This window comes from Rhinolophus sinicus, linkage group LG05, assembly GCF_036562045.2.
Source record: "Rhinolophus sinicus isolate RSC01 linkage group LG05, ASM3656204v1, whole genome shotgun sequence".
Classification (NCBI taxonomy): domain Eukaryota; kingdom Metazoa; phylum Chordata; class Mammalia; order Chiroptera; family Rhinolophidae; genus Rhinolophus; species Rhinolophus sinicus.
This window is the reverse complement of record NC_133755.1, coordinates 108,697,781-108,714,340: the sequence shown is the minus strand read 5'-3', so window position 1 is coordinate 108,714,340 and position 16,560 is coordinate 108,697,781. Positions and strand designations below refer to the sequence as shown.

At 32.9% G+C, this 16,560-nt stretch overlaps 1 protein-coding gene across 1 annotated transcript in view; it reads left to right on the top strand.

Moving 5' to 3' along the window:
• Positions 1-16,560, top strand: part of LMBRD1 (LMBR1 domain containing 1) — a 91,341-nt gene that overhangs the window by 25,592 nt on the left and 49,189 nt on the right. Inside the window, exons 4-7 of the mRNA XM_019749339.2 lie at positions 894-991; positions 3,323-3,390; positions 10,310-10,398; positions 12,760-12,833. Coding sequence (XP_019604898.1) covers positions 894-991; positions 3,323-3,390; positions 10,310-10,398; positions 12,760-12,833 — 329 coding nt within the window. The remainder of the gene's footprint in view (positions 1-893; positions 992-3,322; positions 3,391-10,309; positions 10,399-12,759; positions 12,834-16,560) is intronic.

Genomic DNA, 16,560 nt, shown 5'->3' with positions numbered 1-16,560 from the left:
TGATGATTATCATACTGTGATTGCTTTATATAATTGTATTGTTACTATTATTTCCATGAACTTATGTGTATGCAGATAAATTTAAATACATAGAAGATTTGAAAAGAAAGTTCTGAGGTCGGTTTAACTCTTCGAAAGTTGTTTATGCTGTTTTTATTGTTAACTGTACTCTATTTTTGGCTGTTCAAATTTTAAGTTCCATATGAATTAAAATAAATATTTTTATTTACTACTGGTTGAAAGTATCTCAAATCCAACATTATTTTAAAAACAGGTAAATAGTAATTCATAGCAATTAACTTCGATTTTACTATTTTATTGTTCTTACCTTTTCTGTAACTTGATTTGTATAGGACCTTTTTCATAATACTCCATATTTTAAACTTAGATTTGGGAAATTATTGGTATCAAAAGGACATTATAATTATAGCTGTTTCTTTAACTTGAGTTACTGGCAACTGTAACAGTTGTATCAACTGGAGTGGGTTTTAAGTTGGAAGAAATATAAAAGTTAAAGTTCATTTAAACGAGGTAGATGGTTCACAAGAAGTTCTTAGCACTGTGTTGTTGAGTGCATAGCAAGAGCTCAGATGTCAGCTGCCACAAGTGTTATTGGCATAATTATCATTGTTATTGTTAAAAATTGCTGCATGGTTTACCTAAATTATGATTTGTTAGCTATCTAATAGTGTTACCGATTTCTTGGGACAGGTCAACAAAGGTTGATTTAGTTTTTACATGTAAACATAGAGTTATCAGTATAAGGACCAGATGGGGGAGTGAATTTGGTATGTGATTATATACGTGTATATAGATAAAATTCATAAATATACATATAATAGTTATTAAGTTTATATATTTAGTAGAACTCAGTTTATTATTTCTTTCCACAGCCTTATATTCTGTTATATTATTCTGTGTGTTCCTCTGGATCCCTTTTGTCTACTTCTACTATGAAGAAAAGGATGACGATGATACTGGTAAATGCACTGTAAGTGTCCTTATTTTAGAGGTCTCACTTTAAGGAGGGAACCATTATTTCCTCCTTTTTCAAAGAATGGTGTGACTGAATTTATTGTCGAGCAGAGTTTTCTAATAGAAGCATAACGTGAGCCACATGTGAAATTTTAAATTTTCTAGTAGCCACATTAAAATAAGTAAAAAGGAATAGTTGAAGTTATTTTAATATGTTACATTTAATGTCATATGTTTCAAGTATTATCATTTCAAAATAGAGTCAAATCATATTATTAATGAAATAGTCTTTTTTTCCACACTATTTTAAATTTAGAGTGTATTTTACACATACAGCCATCTCAGTTCAAACTAGCCAGATTTCAGGTGCTCAATAGCCGCACATAACTTGTGACTATTATTTTAGACAGATCAATTCCAGAGCGGGGATTAGTAAACTTTTCTGTAAAAGACCAGGTAGTAAGTATTTTAGTCTTTAAGGGCCACATAGTCTCTGTCTCAACTACTCAACTCTGCTGTTGTAGTGTGAATACAGCCAGACAGGACTTAATGAGCATGATGTGATGCAATAGAATAGGAGGTGGGCGACCTGTGGCCCACAGGTATAATTTGCGGATCCCTGTTCTAGGGCGTAAGGGAACACTTACAGACTATTCTTACTAATCCAGGATAACATTGATACAAAAACCTGGTAAATGTAACACATATGCATATCTGAAACTGCAGACCAGTATTACTTAAGTATTGGTATAAAAATATTAATTAAAATATTAGTAAATCGAATGCAGGGGTATCTTAAAAATACAGTAATATAGAATAACTGAGTTAGACTTATCTCTCGAGTGCATGACTAGTTTAGGATCAGCACATCTATTAATATATAATAATTTAATAGTTTGAAGAAGAATTTGTGGAAAGGTATTTGTCAAAATTGAACATTTTATTTTTGATTTAAAGGGAAAAAAACAGCTTTAAATAATAAATGTCTTTTGTCTTTTTATTGAGTTATGGAAATTTGTTTTATGCTTTGTTTATGTTTTGTATTTAAGTACAAAAACAAATATATTGATTCAAAAGCCAGCATATGCTTAACCATGCTAATTAAAACCTTAAAACATTTGCACTGAGATCAGGAGTAAGTACGTCAACAAATTTTAAATGATTCCCAGAGTTGCAATCAGTATAGTTTGTTAGAGAAAAAAATGAGATGTTTAAATATTATAAAGAATGTCAAAATTACTATTTGCAGATACTATATAACTCTATATTTGAAAATCTAAGGTATGTAAGATAAAGTGGCTGGTTACAACTTTAATGTTAAAAACCGAATGAGAAATAAGCTTTCTTTATTCACTTTTCTAAAGTGCATCTTCTTTAGCACTTCGGTTGATCTGAAGATCCTCCTTACCTTTACTTTAGGTTTTTTTTTCCCCTAAAGACTATCTTAACTCCTTTGCGAACAAGAACTAATATGAAGTATGAATTTAACTTTTGGAAGGTCATTTTTAGAGATTTCATTAAACTGAGAGACAGATAATGTTTTTTCTCAGTGACTTAACTTTTTCTTTGAGATTAACTTTTCTTTCCATATTTAGAATGTCCCGCTTTGTGTTTTTCTTTATATTTGGATTACATTGTGGGCACCAAGCAAAACACAGACTTGAAACACCTGAGTTCCTGGCTTCAGGTTCTTGTTTAATCACTTACCACCCGAGAGACTTTCAGCAAATTATTTAACGTCTCTGGGCTTCGTCTTCTTTATCTCTAAAGCAGGGATGAGAACACGTGCCTCAGAGTTATTGTGAGAATGAAATGAGTTAACATATGTAAAGTTCATAGAACAGTCCTTGTATGATATATGTTTTATCTATTTAAATATGTTTTAGATATATTTTATATATATTACATGTTTCATATGTAGTACATATATACTTATACAGATGTATGTATATTAAATATTTATTATAATTATAACCCATTTTGGTAAATTGGAGTAGGGCCATTGTAGATTCTGATTGCTCCCTGTTTGGGGTAATATTTTATTAAATATTAAGATAATTTTACTAAAGATGACCATTGGAGAATTAATTATGCTTTAAGTGTACTCCTTTTCACAAGGTCTAACCATTGAAAAGATTTTAAAAGCTAATGTAGTTTGCAAAGATATTTAAGATGTGGCATATACATTGTTTTTCTTTAAATTTTAAGATTTTTTTTTCAACAAGGGAAACTATACAGTTGAATATAAACATACATTTGATGTGAAAATACTGTTACACTGTAGCAAGAATATTTTATAGTTTAAAGTTCTTACTAAATGGTATACTTTTCCCCCCTTGACATCTAGCAAATTAAAACGGCACTTAAGTATACTTTGGGATTTGCTGTGATTTGTGCACTTCTGCTTTTAGTGGGGTAAGTGTTGATTTTTTTTTCCCCTGAAAATTGAAATAGCATTATTTTAATAATAATAATACTTCAGAAAAATCTAGGAAAGAATAAAGCAAAATTTAAAAATAAAGAACAAACCAGATTTTATATTACCGCAAAGTAATAACCACAGTTAACCTTTTTGACTATGTTGTTCTATCTAGACACTTTTTATGTGCTCAAATACATGCAGAATGCAGCCTCCTCTACACATATACCCTCCATGTGGTAATGTTACATAAATGTGATTATATTTTATGTAATTCTTGAAAATCTACTTATTGACATTGTAGGCATCTCTTCAGTATAATACATGTAGATCCATCAATTATTCTGTATTGCATTCCACTTAAGATACAACAATTTATTTGACTGATCTTCTAGTGATGACTACTTGGCCATTTATGATATTTTTTTTCCATTCTTATGGAATGGAAAACAATACTTTGATGAAAACCCTTGTCAGTGTATCTTTTAAGATTTGATGCATCTTTCTTTAAATCTTTGAATTTAATCTTTATCAATGAGTTCTTCTTTAATTCTTCTTCCTTAAATTTTTATACTAATATCAATAAAGTTTCGCACAGTTTTTATACATTCGATTTTTCTCTTTGGAAAACATTTGTCCTTTTTAATGGGAGGCGTTCTTGTTAAAGTCTTGCTTCTTTTTTTATGTTAGGAAATATGTGAGGTGCTAATACGTTTTTTAAAGTTTCTGTTTAAAATTTGATCTCAGAAATTTAAATAAATGAAAAATTTCATTTATCGAATACAATTTGTGATGAGAATAAAACTGATCAGTAACTTTTTGTAGTTCTAGGAGTTGTTAGAATGCAAATGTTCTACAGTCAAGGCATATTTCCAGTTCCTTTAGCCTGCCTTGATGTGTCATGAAAGATAATACTTGTTGAAAGGACATTTTTTAATGGTTTTGCTACTTATTTTAGCTACTGAATAAATTTCTTAGTGTCTGTTGACCTTTTAAAGAAAGCCAAATCTAGTTACGTGAATTTGCTTTGTGAATGTGTAGGTCCCTTATCTGTAAAACTATCTAGAACAGATTAGCAAACATTTGTTAAAGGGTAGGTTGTAAGTATTTTAGGTTAGAGGTCCATATGGTCTCGTGGGTACTCAACTACTCATCTTTCCTCTTGTACTAGCTCTAAAGTAGTTCTTACTTGCAAACACAGACAGTCAGTAGTTTGCCAACTCCTGATTTAGAGCATGATTGAGAACCATCCATAAAACCACAAATCTTTGTAACTGCCAGAACATCTGTCCCAGGCAAAGGGATCCTGAAGTTTATTCTAAAATACACTTTTTTTTTTTAATGGAAAGTCACGTTCAGTCCTCATTTAGAGAGTTTACATTTTGCACAATTTTAATAAGCTTTAGCTGATTCTCTAGATGATATTTATTTATTTAAAAGCAGTATATAAAAGTGAAGTGGATGGTTCCTTGAAAATAATAAGAGGCAAAATTTGACTAGCCATCTTTAACAATATAATATTCACTTATTTTTCAAATATTTATTGTGTACTTGTTATGTTCCAGATATAGTACAAGGTGCTGGTAAAACAGCAATTAATAGAAAAGACAACTTGTCCTTCTCGTGGAGCATACATTTAGGAGGCATTAGGGAGACAGGGAAAGAAAATAAAATAGGTGTGTTAGGGGTGTGAAATTTTAGCAAAGGCAATGCTGAGAAGCACTTGAAGGAAGAGGGAGCTATGAATATATGTGGGGAGAAGTGCATTCCAGTCAGAGCCAAGAGCAAGTGACAAGCCCTGAGGCAGGAAAGTGTCTGCATGTTCCAGACAAAGTGAGGAAACTAGTGTGGCTGGTGTGGAGTGAATGAAACATGGAGGAGCTGAAGATACGGTCAGAGGTAACTAGAGCTGCCCGATTCAGTAGGGCATCATAGACCATTGTAAGGACTTTGGCATTTCTTCTGAGGGAGATGAGAAGCTATCAGAGGGCTTTTGTCATTGAGTGAACAACTGACATTTTAAAAGCAACTCTGGATGGTGTTTTGAGATTTGACTTTATGGAGGTAAAGGTAGAAACATGAGATCTGTTGGGAAGTTATTGCCATAACCAAGGCAAGGTATGATGGTAGCACTAGTGATGTATTTCTGCCTATCATGAGAGAGAGCCAGTGGGATTTTCTGATAGGTCAGATAGTTGGAGTATGAGAGAAAGAGGAATTGGGAATGCACGTAGTCAGAGTTAGTTAGACTACAACATCTGAGGAATGCTTCTCTCACTTTTGATACCAACTAATTTTGGGGGCTTCCTAAATCCACCCTCAGGTTTGATAATTCTCTAGAAAGAATCACAGAACCCACTAAAAGCAATTACATTCATGGTTACCATTTATTACAGATATAAATACAGGGTAAAATCAACCAAAATAAGAAGCATGGGACAGTCTGGGAGGATTCCAGATATGAAGCGTCTATTGTCCTCAGAACATGTTACCTTTCTGGCATCGACCTCTGACATTGTGCATAGAGTAATGCTGACCAGAGAGGCTCACAAGAACCTTGGTGTTTATGTAGCATCCCTGGTGGATTGCCCATGTAGTTATCTCAACCTCCAGGTTAACTGATGCCACATGATCAGAAGCCCCCACCTTAAATCCCAGGGTTGGTCTCTCTGGCCCACCACCTAAGATTGGGTGTGCCAGCCTCTGCCCTAAACGAAGACACTCCTATCAGGTGTGACATAATTCCCTCTCAGAGCCATTGGCAAAATTTAGACCTCTTTTTGGGCAAGACCAAATTCTTTACTACACAGGAAGGGTGACATTGCCATTAACTGAGACAGGCAAATCTGAAGGAGGAGCAGGTTTGGTGGGAGAATATCAGAAGCTCAGTTTGGTTCATGGTAAGTTTTACAGTCATTCAGGAAGAGATACTGAGTAAGCCACTAGATCAGGCATTAGGAAACTCAGATTTTAGTTTCTGGTCTTCCAGTAGCAATACCTAACTCCAATGAGAGAATGAGTTTTATCCTTAGTAAAATGTGAGCCATAAGACACTGATTGATAAATATTACTCCCTGTGCCTCCCTGTGCCTTTCTCATTACTAGGATCCTTTTTGTAGTTGAGTTGATAATGTTGGCTATCAGGTGGATAACAGGCCAGAAGGAATGGCATCCAACGCACCTATATAGGTGAAAGGCTTTGATTCAGGTGGAATGATATTTCCTCTATTGTTATAAGAGGGATAAAAAATGAAAAGAGATTCAGGTAGGTTCCTAAGTTTGGTATGCAATCGAAAGAGTTCCTCTCTGATTGGTTTCCATTTTCTCATTGATGTTTGAAGCAGAGTCATCTATCAGCTTAGGGAATAGACATAGGAGCGAGTATGTGCATTCCTATATTTCCCAAGTCTGAAGTTTGGGAATAAAACACTAGTAGTATTTTTGTTATACAGGATAGTGTTCTTATTACCATATGTAAATATTTGAATTGAGGTACACATTTAGGTTAAGTGATCGACTAAATTTCCTGAAATTTTCTTGAAAGTGACATATTACTAGTTTTTGTTAAGTGATGTACTTTTGGTCAAAGAGATAATTTTATGGCACAAATGTGATCTAGGTTTGATTAATTAATGCAGCTAACATTTTTGGAGCACTTGCATGTTGGGTAGTGTGCAGGATCCTAGAGAGAAAGATGGAGGGTCTTGGTCTCTGTCCTCAGTGTTCACAGTGGTTAGAGATGCAAATAACTTGAATTGCAGTATTTAAGTGCTCTAATAAGAGGTGTTGATGGTGGAATAGTAAGTGTCTACCCTTTGCTGTAGGAATTCTACCTTGCAGAATCAGGGAAGACCTAAGAGGAAGTAATATTTGAATTGAAATTTGAAAGAGTAGAAATTAGTCAGCAGATTAGATTAAAAAAAAAAAAAGATGAATTACATGTATATTGCATTGGTCTGATCAGAATGCCGTAAGTCCATAATCAAGGTGCTGGCAAGTTTTTCTTCCTGGCTCTTGGACAGCCAGCCACCTACTCACTGTGTCCTCACATGCTCTTTCCTGTGTGTTCTCACTGGGGTAGAAAGACTGCTCTCTGGTATCTGTTCCTCTTATCAGGACACCAATTCCATCCGGAAGGTCCTACCCTTAGGACCTCATTTAACTTTAATTACCTACCTGAAGGCCTAGTAGCCACATATCCTTATGTTGGTGGTTAGGGCTTCCATATATGAATTCTCTATTTTCAATTCTGCTAAATTAATTTTAAATCTATTGAAATTCATTAGCCTTTCCTTTGTCTTTTCCTGAAGGGATAATCATCTGTATTTATCTTATTCAGTGAGTCAGATTGGGTATAAAATATTTTTACTAAGTAGTTTTTCAGTTTTACTGTTTTCAAGAGTATGAGGGAAATTTTTGATCTTACAAGGCTCAAGTTCTTATCTTGATCTAATACCATGTGTCTTTTTTTTTTTTTTTTTGAGAGGGACAGAGATTAAGAAAGTATACCTTTCTACCACACAAATGTAATGTAGCAAGAACCCCTAACCAAAAGTTGATCACCATTTTTTATGTCATAACCATTTAGCAAATGCCTGATAATCTTAACTGCTATCTTCTCATCAAAACTGATGCATGTATTCCAGACTCATCTGACCTCAGTTGCCTTTGCATCTGTTAGGAGGTATTCCTTTTTGTTTTATAGACCTTTGTCTATAGGGCTGGTATTTGGTCAGTGAAACTGGTTTGCCCCTTCTGGTTGTTAAAAGGTTGAAATGCTTCCATATCCTTCAGCTGCTGCTCTGCCTTCCTGAGTCTTCTTTCCCCATCCTGGGCCCATTTGAAGAATAAAGCCTGGTTCAACAGGGTCTTTCAGAATTAAGGTTGATTCATCAATGTCTTTGCCATATTGGTTGTTAAATGTTTTGAGTATTACTGCTCAGGGTATCTAGACATTTAGTTATAATTTTTGTGAATTCTGCTTATGGATGTTTGTCTTAGTTTATGTGAAAATACTTTACGTCTGTTTCTTAGATTGTACAAAACTATTGGCAAGGTTGCTAAGGAACCTGCTTTGGTTTCTGCTTTTGTTACTCCCTCTAGTTCCTACCTAAAATAACAATAAGTACTAAAATGTTAACTCTATGCTGGACCTCTTATGAATAAACATTTTCCTGAAGTCATTCTGACAGCAGTTTGAGCCATTTAACTGTTTTTTATGTGTGTGGTGGGAGATTTAACTTTTTTTTTTTTTAATACTCCTATAAAGTTTTCTCCGGTGTTATTCTCTGTTAAATATTTGAACTGGTGAAGAACCAGCTCAGGAGTTTTGAACATGAAAGTATCATCAAGAGCAAGACTTAACAAATTTATTTCTACCACTGGACAGAAACTTTGATTACTTAAAACTGACATAGATATTTAATATTCTAGGTATGCATGCGATTTTTAGTAATACCTATTTGTAATACCTATTTCTCTTTTAATAGTACTATAGGTGATATTTTGTACAACGTAGTTTTCTCCCATATCACAAAAGTGGTTATTCCCAGCTAACAAGTTCAAAATATAAATATATCTGGAAAAAATCTCTGTTCAAAAAATATAGAGGGACATTATATAGATAGTTTTTTCTTGCTTGGTTTATGTTTTTGTTCAAATGCTAATAAAATAGTTAATATCATTACAGAAATATAATATGCATTTTTTTATTCCACCCTACTGCTTTTGTTGAATTGTTTTTGATTTTATAGTCAAGACAACAAATAACCAACTTTTTACATTTATTGCTATATTCCTCTGTGTAATCACTTTTCTCTCTAAAAGTTGGTAAGAAATAAGTCAAGATTAAGAAGAGTTGTAGTAAATTGACATAAATGCAAATAGTAGTTTAAATAACCTCCTGACATGCTTTGATGCATTCATCTTTTTATAAGAATAAAAAGGATCAGTAGTACCAAAGAGTAAAGGTTTCTAAAATTAAAAAAAAAATTAGAATAATTGCTTTGTTTTACATGCATACATTATCAGAGCAGATACTTTAACATATTGTTAAACTCATTCAGTATTTCCTCTTTACAAAAGAAGATAGATATTACTGCTTTGCTTATAATTAAAATAGAGTTGGAAAAAAGGTAGTGATAGAGTTACTTCCTATATACTTTGATCCTCCACATTTACAATCTAAGGAATACTCAGCACTTTACCTTAATCTCTTGATTGTGTCCTTGTTTCTGAGCTAGATAACAAATGGCTGCCCCTCCTTCCTTCTCTCCCTCCCTCCATTTTCTTCCAGCCTAAGCTGTTGGGAAGCTTAGCTATCACTGTTACTTCCAGGGTCCCCCTTCAGCTGTGGATTGAAAAGTAAAATAGAAACTATTTTCATTATGTGTATTTGGTACACTCTTGCAAGATATAGAAAAATACTAAGAAGAAAGTGAAAATCATTCCTAGTCCTACAACGAGATATTAACTGTTTATTCTGGTATAGTTCCTTTCTATTTTTTTCTATGCATATAAATATATGAAATCATTACATATATTTATATTCTGTTCCCCTGATTAACATAGGAGATTCTTAACCTTTTCTATGCCATAGACCTTTTTGACCATCTTTAGCCTATGGCTCCTTCTCAAAACATTTTTTAATTCAAAAAATAAATAGGATTACAAAGGAAACTAATTATACTGAAAGCAGTAATAAAAGTATTAAAACAAATTTGTGATATAGTAAACACATAGGTAAGAAACTTCTTATATCCTCTGTGTGTGGTGCAAATTTTATTTGCTAATTTTTTTGGAGGGAAAGATGATCTTTGTTTAAAAAAATTACTAAAAATTGAGTTTCAGACCGTTTCCTTCTATTCGACTTTTTATCTTTAAAACCATTTAACAGAGTTATTTTCTCCTTTGTAGTGCTTTTGTTCCATTGAATGTTCCCAATAATAAAAATTCTACAGAGTGGGAAAAAGTGAAGTTCCTGTTTGAAGAACTTGGAAGTAGTCGTAAGTATTCTTTGGAAAAAAAAAATCAAAATCCATAATTATGTTACATGATCCTCGGGACTTTTTTGAGTAGCCTGTTTTTATGCTGTTAAGAATTTAACTGCACAATTGTTTTAACTTGTGGTTAAAAATATGCTACACAAATTAGAAGTTTTGTGCTGTTAAGACTCACTTAGTCATCTAGCTATTATGTAGCTAGTCCTTTGACTTCTTCATAAAATTACTTTGTTGAAAAGAAAATCTTCCAAGTATTTTAGCAGTGAAGGTCTTACAGTTTCTATATGGCCTCTAATTCACTTTGGATTATATAGAATAATATGTTAAAGAAATGTGCTAGATATGTTGGTTTTTAAAATTTTAACTAATGAGAGGATCTTATATTGCTGTTTGATCGTGGTTATGTAATCTTTTATGTGGAATATAAATTGCAGAGGTTTTGTGTGGATGAAATAATATAAATTCATCTCACCAAAACATATTGGGATTGCTTTTTCAAGAGCTTTCTTGAACCTAATCAACATGACCTTGGTTTTTGAAGGAAAAGAAAATAGTCAGGCTTAGCAGCTTAAGTTAAGAAAATTGTTTAATCATTGAAAAATATAGTTAGCATTAGAAACTGATATCAAATAAGAATGTGTTCTTATTACTCAGAATTTTATGTGAATTTGAACATAGTAACTTTATTTTCAGAGAAAACTAGCATACTTATAAACATTATGCTGAAAAATTTTATTGCTTTTGTATTTATTCTTTTTAATAGGTCCTGTACACCCTTTGATCAGCACTTCTTTCTCTTTACCCAGATACAATATTAAACAATGATTAAATTAAGTCTTGGAATCTTTGCTGTACAACTTCTTAATTTTCCTGCTTTCCACTTAAGTTTTCATCTTGTAAATTGTGGTCCATTAATATCTTGCTGATACTAGCAAGAATAAAGATAGCAGGCCTGGCATCTACTAATACTGAATTGTCAGGTTTTATGCACCTGATCCTATTGCTGAGAAATAAATTGCTTCTTATCTTGCAGTTAACTCTTCCAGGTCTCTTGAGTAGGTACTCTTCTGCCTATTCTATAAGTCATGCTAGTCTTTGAGTATTAGTATAACTTGAATCACTGATTGTGTAGGTAGCATTATTCTAATTTCTGTAATTTCATTCTCTTTAATCTTAATGTTTTTTTTATTTCAGATCTTAAACATCATATCCTAGAGTACATTTTGCTTATCAGTATTAGTAATATTAACTTTTTTAATTGCCTACATATGTTAGCATAATACTCCATTTTATCAATTCTAAGATGCATATTTTTTTCACATTTTTATTATCTCTAATTTTGGGATGTATTTTATAAGTGATGGTACCTTAAAATTGGTATCAGCTAAATGTCAGACCTCTCCTAGTCATATGTACACCTTATGTTGATACTTCTAGTAATAGCTTCAATGTCTTTGATAAAAATAGTATAAAATTTGCCTTGCTTAATTTGTGAATTTGTTAATAATATGATCTCTTCAAATGTTATGTAAAACAGATATCATTTTTAAGAAGATAGAGTATTCTAATTTTATTATTTATGAGAAATTAATATTGATACATTAAGTTAATAAAAAATATGTTTAATTCCACAGGACCTGCATTTAAACTACATCACTACAGGTCCAATAGGACCTATATGAAAACTAGAAAAATTAATATTACTCCCATTTAAGAATATTATAATTTGCATAATATTTTATTGCATAAGCTGGTATATTTATTTGAAAGTGTCACCTGTGCTCCTTGCCCATTGGTGTCTTTTAAATAATTTCTGAAATCTAACTTGTTAACATAGTTTTTCTGTTTTGGTGTTACGTTTGAATCTATTTTCTGTTTGCTGTATCTTTTTCTTTTTTTTCCTGCCAAATGGGCCAGCTAGCTCCTTTCAAGTTGAGTGAAATAAACCCTTTAAGATTTTAGTTTTAGGATGTATATTAAAAATTTATTTGAAAATTAAGAATAAACTAGGAGTATCAAGATTGAGGAAAGAGGCAAGGAAGCCTCAAGGTCAGTGGCTTTCCTATGTAATGCTATTTCTCAAGGTCTGCCATTGAGAAAGGCCAGGAAAATTTTTTGCTACCTTTTGAGCATCTAGTATTTTGCTGATTTTGTTTTAGGCTCAATAATTAGGCAGTAATTTTCCTCTTTAATTTTAAGAGGTGAAGGAAAGAGCATCTTAGTCTGAAAGATTTTTTACAAATCAATTTGTAAAGAGCCATTTAAAAACTCTTTGCTCCACTTGGAGTTAGCTCTTCAAGGACGAAGGAATACATTTGAATAGTGTATATGTGCATTTTTAATAGTGTTTTTCTTCCTTTGCAGATGGTTTAGCTGCCTTGTCATTTTCCATTAGTTCTCTGACCTTGATTGGAATGTTGGCAGCTATAACTTACACAGTAAGTATAATGGTGATCGTTAAGTTAAAATTAGAGAATCACTTTATGAAGCAATTTAAAAAAAAATACTTGTCATATATTCAACTTTATTCTATTTTCCTCTTTAATATTTTAGTGCTTCCATCTTTTTTCTTGAGTTTTCTTTACTTTAGGAGAGGGTTAATTTTTAACTACTTAGTCACAATCATTTTATCTGTATTTGTGAAATTTAATATTCAGAAACAAATATTACAACAAATATTGTGAACCTTGAAGGTGGTTATAACCAAGCAATAATAGATTTAGTGATTTATAAGCACACTAGAACTCTAAACCATAGGTCAATATCAGTTACTGATTCAGTAAATTTATCTTACTTAGGGGTATAGGGCTTTTAAAATCAGATATTTTAATGTAACTTGATATTCTCTAGTATATGTAATCCAATCTTAGAGACTTTGATTTTTCCCCCGTCTTTCTGGAAATGGTAAGCTATGAATTATAATAACCTGACAAACTTGTATACAGAGTAGTTTTTGAGTTTTTCACTAAACTACAGAGAAACAGCTAGTAATAAATGCCTGTTTACCTATTTCCCAAAAGAGTTGTGCATGAAGCTTTAAATTATCTGGAATCTTTTCAGATTAATGGAGTTTATATTTAGAACATTCTTGATTCTTGCAGTGATGGAAAATGCCGGTTATAAAGAAAACCTTTTTTGTTGTTTCAATATGTTTTCCTTAAGACATAAAAGAAATGGGCTATTAGTATGATAGAATCTAGTTTTGTTATATAATCATTTGTGTCATAATGTATAATGAAAGAAATCTAAAATACATGCATTTTGATATGTTTCTGGTGCTTATTTGGATACTCAGTTTTATTATTACCATTTTTGTTTTTGTCATGCATTACTACACGAGCAATTAGCCATCTGATATCAGTGGGTAATTATCTTCCCATCTTACAAAACATATGCATAGCATATGAGTTATTTGTCTTTTAAGAAGCAATCATGAGTTAGTAATGAATTAAGAGTTAGAATGGCACTCTAATTGCTATTCTGTGACAGATTTGTTATACTGATCTTGGGTTTGTCTTTTAGCCTCGCTGGGTCAGTGTCTGCCCCATTAAATGGTAATAGAAAATGCCTCTTAGGGATTTTTGAAGGTCAAATAATATTGTTTGTAAAAGTGCTTTGAAAACTATAAGGGAAATAAATATGTACTAGTCAATGAAAGATTAGGCAGGAGAAAAAAATGGAAAACAGGAAACTGATATGTAAGGCAATATCAAGAATTATGAAAGGTCTAAGCTTTTACCCTACTTGCAGCCTGCTGCAGTTTCATGGATGTTGCCTATCGAAGCAAGACTTCTGGGTTAGAAACAAAGAACTTTATATAACTTAGAACCGTAGCAGTAGCCATAGCATGAGCATTTTCGTGTGTCAGTTCCCTGAATCCCAATTGCCATGGGGCAATGTGAACAGCATCAGATGAGACTTTCACATAGCAGAGGAACCTTGGGTTAGGGAAGCTGAATCTTTTATTACGGACAGTAGGCGTGCCTGCTCTTTGCTCCAGAGGAAGATGGTGTTTTTGTCTTCTAAGGTAATTTGCTGTACAAACATCCTTGAAAAGATAATACAGAAAAAAGGAGTGGGGGAGGCAATCAGTACCTGACTTGCAAGATGTACAGAAATGAGACTCATGGAAAATTACCTCCCTACGGTCAAGTGATAGATGCTATGAATAAAATAAGGCAGTGTAAGGGGATAGACAATAATGGAGGCTGGTTTTTCTGTAAAGGTCAAGAGTGGCTTCTCTAACATTTGAACAGAGAGCTGAGTGAACTGAAAGAGCCAGACATGAGGGAAGAAAGAGTAAGTGCAAAATCCTGAGATAGCACATGTATGCAGTATCAGATAATAGCAAGGAGGCAAAGCCAGTGTGCTGGAGCCCAGTTGACCAGAAAGAATGGCCGAAGTTTAGACGAGAAATAGTCAGAGGCAATGTTACCTAGAGCCTTATGGACCATAGCTGGGATTTTGAATTTTACTTTGCTTGAGATTAGGAAGTACTGGGAAAGTTTTAAATGGAAACATAATAGAGACTGACTAACGTTTTAACAGTATTACTGTGGTGGCACTGAAAAAAACTGGGATGTTAAGTGGGAGTGGGAAAAATGTGTGACATTATTTAAAATCTTTGAAAGAGATCTTCCTGTAGGAACAATAGTATTGTAAAGATATATATTTCAAAGTATAATATTTTATATTAAAATTGAAACTGAAAATTATCATTTAAGCAATCAATTAAACCAAATAATCACAATGACTTAGTTAAGATATCCTTAGAAGAGCTTTACTTTTCTAGAACCAGAGAGCTGGGCTGAAGGACATTGAGAAAACAATCAGAGAACCCTTATGATGAGGCTGAGACTGGAAAGCAGAAAGATATGGAAGATATATTGAATAGAGAGGCGCCACTTAAGGTGTAAGACTCAGGCAGAGGGTCCAATGTAACAGGATATCAAGATCAAACTACCCAGGAGTTATAGTACGTATTTTCTTTAAGTAGCATAAGCAATAAAATTATGATTCTTGGTGGAGATGCTTAAATGTGATCCCTCTTAAATCCATGGGTCCCTTGAACTATTTTACCATCTGAGTTTAGTCATCTCTAAAGTGGGAATAATCTTTTATAAGGTTACGAAGATTTAATTAAAACTTTCACCAAATCTTGGAATCTATTAGGCCACTCAATAGTCACTAATAGCTCAAATTGTTGAATATTCACTGTTCCATTTGGTTCAAACTATAGTTCCCAGTCTTTCCTCTTGCAGGGATAGTAAATTAGATACTAACAGCAATTGTATCACCATCAATGAGAATGTGTATTGTGAAAAGATAAGTAAGTCAAAAAGGCATTCACGGTTGGTGGTTACTTGGATATGTGTAGACAGATAAACATCATTTAAATAGCACTACAAGATATGCTCAAAACTCAGTGGGCAATTTTTACTGCCAGAGCATAGTCTGGCCAGTTTTACTACTGAATATATAAAGAGAGGAAAAAGGGTAGGATAGAGGAGACCTTGTTTATGGGGGCAGCATGGTGTGTATAGCTGAGAGTAGTCATGAGTGTGAGTCTTGATGTAAAATATAATATCTGAACCCTAACTTCCCCATCTGTAAAAATGGGCCAATAATGCTCAAATTTTATTAAAAAGTGCTTGAAAATCAACTATACATAGATAGGTGGTTTTATTATAGATATGTGGTTAATAATACTATTTATCATATTTACTTGCAGATGCAAATTTTTCTCCTAACTTGTTATGGGCTTTTCATGGTGGAGTATGGAAGAGGGAGGGTATAGTACATATTCAAGGAAGTAGAAGAGGTTTAATTTTAATTAAAGTACCCCAAGTGGGAAGTTAATACTTAGTGTACTTTGACCCTGAGTACAAATAGTTATTAAATGTAAAAACATGCCTGTTATAGAATCTGTAACCATTAGTATTGAAACTAGAAGTTTTGTAATGTATATTTTAGTACAGTGAATTTCTTAGATATGCATTATTGTTTAGTTTAGAAACCAGTTGCTTATTTAAATTTTTCCAAGATTATATCCACTGTACCACGTCTTAAGGAATAGCCAAATAATTGGGTGCTCAATTTTAGGAGAAGAACAATGTCAAACAACATTATCAGCTTGCCTTTTGTTTCCAGCTTAAATTGAAAGAG